The following is an 8,170-nucleotide window of genomic DNA, read 5'->3' on the forward strand; positions in this document are numbered from 1 at the left end:
TGATATGACTCACTGGGCATTTCTTAACTGATTTTCTTGGCAATGTTTTTGTGAAGGCCACCTGCACAACATTGTTTCTATCTCTAGGCATCAAGGTGCCATGCATTTTTCCTGCAAACTAAGCTCCAACTGGTAACTTCTGGTTCCTGTGCTCCGATTGAATTTTCTCACCGTGGAGGAGCCTTCGAATCCTTTTCCCATGTGCTGTAGTCTCCCAAATCTGTAGAAATATAATTTGACTCTTCAAAAAGTTAAAATCTGGGAAGAGTTGCGAAAACTACAATTTGATAAAACCTCTTTAGGTAGAGGGTAACATGGCTGACATGACATGGAATGGGTACACAGCTATGATGAAGGGGAGGCCTCCCAGTGTGACCTGGGTCTTTTCCTGTTTCAGTTGTAGCGTGCCAGAGACCAGGCAAAACAACACTGGCACTGAAGCCTCTAACTGTTTCCCTGAGAGGAATCCATTGGTGATTTGCACAAAGATAAATCGCATGAGATGTTTTTGCAATGATACGTATAATCCCGCTGGAGGTTTGTTCTGTTGACTGGAATCGTTTCCAAATGCAGACTGTTAAACAGATATGAATGCATTTCTTTTCAGCTACAGTAAGAATAGAAATCCATTATTCTGGACTATTGTGATCACTAACACAAATATTGAAAATGCAGGTGTTCAGTTGAGCAGAGCAGCACCTCCCTCTGCAGGCGGAGATACGTGCTGAACTTTCCTCTCACAGAGCCAAACTGTATGTTTTTGGTGACCTGGCCACACATCTTCTCCACAGTTGTTAATTTTAAGGGTGGGGGAAACTGAAATGAACACAAGAGATGACGCTTCTGGAATGAATTATTTCAGATCAGAGGGTCGAGAGAAGGGTTGGATCACACGCAGCTTGCAGGAGTGACTCTAATTATTTGAGATTGTCTACAAACATTCATTGATTTGGAGGAGCTGCAACATCTCAGTGACTGTTGTATTGCTACAGCTGTCTGAGCTGGAGAGGGAGAGGAACAAAAGAGGCCAATAACAATAACGAAGCTGTCAGGGCTGTGAGGGAGGCTTCTCTCATATGTACAGGAAAAATAAATAAGAAATAAATGTGACGGATAAATAAAAGACTGACAAATGGGAGCAGTGTTGTAACAAATAGAGCAAAGTGTCGTTTGTGTAAAGTGTAAAGTTAAATAAAAATAAAAGGAACTGGCAAACATTAAGTTAAATACATATTTACAAATTTACAGAGAATGTATTTACATTTAGGTAGAATGTTGTACGTAGTGTCCCAGAGTTACAGTGTTTGAGGGTGAGGCTGTGTGTGTGTGTGTGTGTGTGTGTGTGTGTGTGTGTGTGTGTGAGAGTGTGTGTGGGTGTGTGTGTGTGTGTGTGTGTGTGTTAGTAGCTGAGTGGCAGTATTGTGTAAAATATATGACTGTGATGTCATATCATAATACAAACAGAGGGGGCGGTGTTTCCATTTGAACGGAAACAATTCACCGAAGAAGAAAAAAACACGGAAGTGAGTTGTGTTTTGGTTTGTGTGGCGGCGGGAAACATCACGGTAACGTCTCATCGCAGCATCTTTTTTAATATAATCATATCTTCAGTTCATCAGGCTCCTGCTGAATATCTGCCCTTTAATCGGGATACATTGAAGCTAAAGGTGCTAAAGAACCGGACGAGCCGCTTTTACTAACGGACACCTGCTTCCTGGTGTTTTGTCTGTGAGAGCTGAGACAACTTCATGTCGTCGTCAGTTTCTCATGATGGATAATGTTCACTCTGATCGGTTTTATGCGTCTTTGTGTCGCTCATGTTGCATATGACTGTATTTGCCAGTGAGCCAAACGCTTTTATTAGGTTATTTGCTATTGGCTAGCATTAATTCAATAACAACACTGCATTACATACAGTGTTGGGACGTGTGTATGATCATTTACTCAAGTAAAAGCACTTGGAATATTCTTCATAAATAAGTGTCCTGCTTTGAATTAGTTATTTTGGTAAAAGTATGCAACTACGATCAGGAAAATCTTCTGGAAGTATAAAAATATAAGTGCGCGATAAAATTAGAAACGCCACCTGTTAAATAAGGCTTTGACTGTTTAAGTTGGTTGAGCTGTTTTTCTAAATTAATATCTCAATTGACACAAAGCGTGTTTGGTCAAACCAAACAAGTTTGTTCAAGTGATTTAAAATCAAGTTTGAAATATTGAAATTATTAAAAGGAAAAGCAACAAATCCTCACGTTTGCAAGGTTGGAACCATGAAACCTATCAGTCAATCACCATGTGTATTATGTTGGGTGTTTGATTTATAGCAAAAATATAATATTTCATAAACTCTGTATGCAAACATTTTAGTATCCAATTAACTTGTAATACAGATAAATAAACTGTCTATGGAGAGTTCCAGCTAACAAGAATTTACATTTTTTTATATCACATCCAGAAATTGAAAGAAGAAAATCGCTGTCACAATATCTCAAAGTTAAATGTGACGTTTTGAAATTCCTTGTTTTAGTCTGACCTACAGTTCAAAACTCAAAGATATTAAATTTAGTGAATTGACAAACATATGCTTGCATTTTTGTCAATTAAATAATCAATTGATCAAGTATTGTGTCTCTCACTCTCACAGAACTAGAGCCACTACAGCATGAGAATATTTTGTGTTTATGACATGTAGGGGAAGTACTATGTTTTCTTAGTTAACATGTAATAATTACTGTCTGTAATTGCTTCTCCTCCGCCAGGTGAGACTATGACCATGCCGTCCAAACATCAGGAAGTGGCCGAATCTAAAACCTCCCCTCTTCTCTTCGTGACCGTGGACGGTGAACCCATGTCTTTCTTCATGCGGCCGGGTCCTGTCAAGCGCAGGCTGCAGCCGCTCATCGCATCTGGAGGAGGGACGATGTGCAAAGTCCAGCGGCCTGGAGCAATCCTGCTGATTGACCAGGACGAGAGAGGCTGTATTCCTGAAACGACTGCTCGCTGGTAGGCTAAAGAAGTGTGTATAAGAAGACTGTGTGTATATTGTGTAACAAACGGAAAAAATAAATCATGGCACAGATATAAAAAGGCTGCTGACTTTTTCCCCCTCAGGTATGTGGCCACCAAGTACATTCACGACTGCATCGAGGAGGATAAACAGCTCAACATTGAGGACTATCGGTTGAATCCCGAAGACATCCCGAAACATTCTACGAGACTCAACAACAGCAGAGAGGGCTCCTCTGGACAAGTAGGAGGTATAAGGTTAACTGTGAACACTCCTTTTTGACAGGAATTATTCTGCCATTTCATGCAAATCGCCCCCAAAACTGACATAAAGAATTTGAATCACAATGTGAGACACTTGTGTGATTTGTTGTCACATGAGGAATAGGTGTTATTCCGTTTGTGCTAGACCGAGTGGCGTTACATACATCACCTTCTGTCATTGTGTTCAGGCAGGGTTGCCTACAGCCCTGAAGAAGATGCAGCCATTTTGAGTTATGTCAGCAAGCACAAGACGGAGACGGGTGGAAACCGGCTTTGGCAAGAGATGGAGAAGCAGCACGTGACGAGTCACAGCTGGCAGTCCATGAAATATCGTTACAGGGTCCAACTGGCGAAGAAACACACGGAGGCTGAGAAGGTGCAAACAACAGAGGGAGAGACCAAGGTAATATTCCTGGAAGTTGTTGACGGTTATTTTGTTTGTCTGTTTTTAACATATCACAAGTTTCTGAATGTACTTATTAGGTACAGGTATGAGTAAACCTGTAGAGTCTTAACCATTTCAATACAACAGTACTGCAAAATGTGTGAAGCTTGTAATGTTCAAGATATGTTGGCAAAATTTGAGAGTGGTGTCTTTTTAATTACATTAGTTGCTAGTTTTGGTGGTATGTTTTACTGTGCCTCTATTGGGAGGTGTTTTTATATTATGTCCCCCCCTGTGTATTGTATGTAAAAATAAAATAAAAGAGAGGGACACCTTTCAATATATGGATTAGTAGTTGACCTCATGTTATGAAACTCTCTTGGGGTTTGCATCTCATCCAGGTCATCTCAGTCAAGATATGGAATAAAAATCCCACAAGGTGAAAAAAAAAGATATTGTTAATATCAATATCAATGTGGACATTTTTTAATAATAATTATAAAAAAAAATTGCTCATACATTAAGCTTGTGTTGCTTCAGCATTTCTGTGAAATCCCGGCCTCTTGTGTGTAAAGAACAAAACGTCCATATAGAATAGAATATTGTACTTTTCCTAAATTTTGTTGTTTGGACTGTGGCTGATGTTGCTGTGTATTTTTGATACAACCACTAGAGGGTAGCATTTTAAAGATAAATAAATTGTACTCTGTGGCTTAAAGGAATTATATATGATAATCTTGACAACATATAGGATACATTATATTCCAACAGCCCTTATTCTCACACTTTATACTGAAGAACCTCCAGACTACTCATGGTTTGTAGCCTGACTGTTCTTATCTGCTTTTAGGAGGAAAAACAAGAGACAGACATTGCAAAACCTTCCAGTGAAAAGGCCGCTCCTCCTCAGATACTTTCACCAGCACCAGACTGTCTTCAGACAGACCTAACACAGGTACAGTAGAAGCCAGAGCGCGGGGTTTCTAACACACACCCCAGTTAAAGTACATCCTGAATACTGTACAGCTGTTAAACCTGATGATTCAAATAATGTTTATAATGTTTAATTGAGTTGAGCAGAATACGTTTGGTGTTTCTGCAGGTGGATGCCCAGCCCATACCAGCCGAAAGCACACAGCTCGAAAATGTAGATGCTGAAACGTCAAACCTCCCGCAGCCTGGGGAGCCTTGTGTGGATACGCAGGGAAATGCCCGCCGCATTCCAGCTGAGAGCACAGAGCCAGAAGCCACAGATCCCCAAACAATCAACTCTCCACAGAAAGAGAGTGCCCCGGAGGACTCACCACAGTCCCTGCGCCACACCTTAACGCCAAAAGAGCCGGTAGAGAAGCAGGTGGCCTCCCCAGAGCTGGAACGGCGACAGCAGCATCGATTAACACGCAGGCAGCTCGAGCTTGAGGCGTCATCATCGCCTGTGCCTTACGGCAAAAAACTTAGATCATTGTCAGTCTCTCCTCGGCCTGCAAAGGAAACTGAATCAGCGGTTAAGCCCGCTATTCAAATACACACGACAATAGACCCACCGCCTTCAAAGAGAGCCAGAGTACAGGATGAGGCAGCGGCGGCAGAGAGTCAACAAGTGGAGAGTGCAGAAGCCGCCGTCTGTGAAACACCACGAGCAGGTTAACATTTATCTACAGACCGTGACTCGTTTTGAACAACACATGCACACTGCAGAGTTTCAGATGAAATACATAACACTATATGTGTCTCTCAGATGAAGAATCACGGCCATCGCCACAGAACGGAGGGAAGAAAAAAGAAAAGAGAAAGTTGGGGATTCTGGCGTTGGCTACAAAGGAGTTTGAAGATGAAAGTGAGGTACGACCACACAACACAACAACCAGCCCCCTGGTAAAATTTCCGGAAAATATCCGAGTGAGCCCAGGTTAGAATAGAGCAGGAAAATCTCTTTCGGCAGAGGAATTATGGTCATGTCCTGACTCCTGCATTCTCTACCCAGACACCACAGAAGGTTCCGAGAATGTCCCTGTTATTGTGACTGCGTGTCTGACTACTCGGACAATATCAGGACCCAATTTTCCAAACTATTTCCAGAGTTCACGTCTGAAAACAGTTTAAGAAGCAAACCATCACAAATGAAAAGTAAGGAAACTAGGGAATGTTGTTAAAGAATGACAGAAACAATTAATTGGTTATCAAAAAGTTGCATAATATGGTTGAGGCTGATAAGTTGATTTCAGCATTAGTTGCTTTTACCTGTTGTATCTTTACTTAATCTGTCAAACTGTTCACCTCCAACAACAAATCCCTAGTACTAAAGCAGGGTCGAAGAGCAGCACCAGATGTTGTTGAACACTGCTGTTTCACTGTCTCATAGTCGTCTGAGGATGAATCTCCAGATCTCCAAAACCCAACTGAGCCTGCGGCGATGCAGCCGACATCGACAGAACCGCCTCTCTTGTCTTCAGACCCGGCTGCAGACCAGGCCTCCACACGGTCCAACCCCGAACCTGGACCCAGCCTCCAGGAGAAACCCCAACAGGCCCAAGTCCTCAGCAGTGACGGTGCAGCAGAGATGGGCTGCCCTCAACCTCAACCTCAACCTCAACCTCAACCTGCTGCTTCTGATCCCGCCCCCACTGAGGCTTCCCATGCAGCCTCCGGTGCCCACCGTTTTATATTTGACAGTGAATCTCAGGAAGAAGACTCCCAGTCCCTTATCGGTGACAGGGCTACAGCTCGGCCCAACCCACAGCCACTAGTGAACGAAGACGCGGCACTATCTCTGACTCAGGTTCACTTGGAGGAGGACGTGCAGCGAATCACAGCACTGATGAACCACACTAATGAGGTGGGTGTAATCTGTGGCACATTAGATAAGATCTGACAATCCTTAATCAGTACCACTACAGTGCCCCAGATGCCCTTTTTTTTGCAGTGTGATTTAGTCTTTATTATCTTCTTGTTTTTGTAAAAGGGCGACAGCATCCTATAGATGAAAACCTCATTTCAATCCTGAATCTTACTGCAGTTATTGACTCTTTATTTTTGCTTAACAATAAAACTGAAGTTCAGTAATTTCATTGCATGTTTTTCCCTTTTTCTCCTTGTTTCTACTCCTCGCTGTTTGTTCTTTTCAAATAATTTTCTAACTTCTATTAATGGCTTGTAATCCAGGATATAGTCGTTGTGACCAAAGCCCTGTTGAAGACCAGCGGAGACTTTGCTGCTGCGCTGGATCTGCTTTCGAATCCCTCTGTCATTTCTGGACCTTTTTGGAATCACCACGATGACGGCCTTTTGCTCTCCGCTGATCCTGTCGTCCGCCAGCAGCTGCAGGAGAAATACGGTGAGAGGGAGCTGGCCCAAAGAATAGTGTTTCTTGAGTTGGAGGGATGAAAGAGGACATCCAGACATGTGGACACACATGTTTGTTGCATCAAATAAGGTACGCATAATTTTGAAATAGCGAGCAAGTTTTCTGATATTGGTTTTGTTAGTTTGTTGTTAGCCCCGACTCTTTCAACATGAAAATGGCTTTTGAAAAACGACCGTTCTGACCAATTTGGCAGAAATAAAATTTGAGGGTTAAAAACTTAAAAAAAAAAAAACTAACAGTTTTAAAGTAACTATTTAATGTTAATTACATAAACTCTATTGTGCGATTGTCTATTTGTTTGAGGGGAGAATATTTTAATGCATTTCAACTTGAAACTATGTGGTGTTTTTTGTTATGTTTTCATTAAAATTAAGAAAAAGGTGTTGTTCTATTGAATATACTTTATCAAATGACATTAGTGTTTTTAGAATGTATTGTCTTATGCCAGTAAATTTGTCAATGTCACGGTGGGTGAAAGGCAATTAAGTCTTGTAGAAAATATGTGATGGGAGTGTGCTCTTTTTTTTCTTTTAGTGGATTTAATGAAAAATGAACAAATGGAAATCTTGTCAAATCTAAAATTGCGTCATTTAACCCTTTTACTTTCATACGTTATCATATTTTTCCAAAGAATGTAAAATGGTCATATGTATACATGTGTTCATTTGATCGAGTTTACTGAAAATATTGTGCAAGAAAGTACCGGGTTTCATTTAGTTTGAAATGTCAGTTATGATTCATACTAAGTAGCTTGTTTCATTTACTGAAAGAGGTTATCCAACAACTTCATATGTAACTCAAAAAAGACATACAAAAAGGGAAAATTGTGAGAATTACTTTTAGTCCATAAGGGTTCAGCTCCAAAAGAAAAGGGGATTGTTCATTTCCTCTTATACAACTCTGAGTTGTTTCCTTAGGATAAATCAACTGACCTTCATGTGTAAAATTGACAGAACTAGACTTTGTCCATGTCACCTCAACTAAGACCCATTCCCAGAATCGCACTCTTACACCAACAGCCTTTCTACAGCTGTAACACAAAAGCATCCACATTTCTAACATTAACTACAGGAGCTGCAGTGATATGTGTGGCTTACTTTAATAACAGCATAGACTATATATTGAAGTATCCAGAAACCACTGTAGAGACA

At 41.1% G+C, this 8,170-nt stretch overlaps 1 protein-coding gene across 2 annotated transcripts; it reads left to right on the forward strand.

The window, feature by feature from the left end:
• The first annotated feature begins 1,507 nt into the window (after nucleotides 1-1,507).
• On the forward strand, nucleotides 1,508-7,520 carry LOC118309228 (telomeric repeat binding factor 2, interacting protein). 2 transcript variants are annotated; one of them, XM_035631100.2, is made up of 9 exons: nucleotides 1,508-1,565; nucleotides 2,760-3,003; nucleotides 3,112-3,257; nucleotides 3,459-3,673; nucleotides 4,506-4,610; nucleotides 4,758-5,298; nucleotides 5,394-5,497; nucleotides 6,018-6,491; nucleotides 6,818-7,520. In XM_035631100.2, the coding sequence occupies exons 2-9, from the start codon at nucleotides 2,768-2,770 to the stop codon at nucleotides 7,037-7,039; spliced, it is 2,043 nt and encodes a 680-aa protein (XP_035486993.2). In that variant the 5' UTR covers nucleotides 1,508-1,565; nucleotides 2,760-2,767; the 3' UTR covers nucleotides 7,040-7,520. The 2 variants fall into 2 exon arrangements, with proteins under 2 accessions (XP_035486993.2, XP_047188704.1); XM_047332748.1 differs by having other exon boundaries at nucleotides 1,535-1,667.
• The last annotated feature ends 650 nt before the right edge of the window (nucleotides 7,521-8,170 follow it).

The sequence above is a fragment of the Scophthalmus maximus genome, chromosome 6 (genome assembly GCF_022379125.1).
Source record: "Scophthalmus maximus strain ysfricsl-2021 chromosome 6, ASM2237912v1, whole genome shotgun sequence".
NCBI classification, from domain to species: Eukaryota; Metazoa; Chordata; class Actinopteri; order Pleuronectiformes; family Scophthalmidae; genus Scophthalmus; species Scophthalmus maximus.

What these genes read in the sequence shown, in the direction of transcription:
- LOC118309228 (XM_035631100.2), top strand. Translation starts at nt 2,768, where the DNA reads ATGACCATGCCGTCCAAACATCAGGAAGTGGCCGAATCTAAAACCTCC. An exon ending in TTCAGACAGACCTAACACAG is followed by an intron (nt 4,611 to 4,757) that starts GTACAGTAGAAG and finishes GTGTTTCTGCAG; the next exon opens with GTGGATGCCCAGCCCATACC. An exon ending in AGTTTGAAGATGAAAGTGAG is followed by an intron (nt 5,498 to 6,017) that starts GTACGACCACAC and finishes ACTGTCTCATAG; the next exon opens with TCGTCTGAGGATGAATCTCC.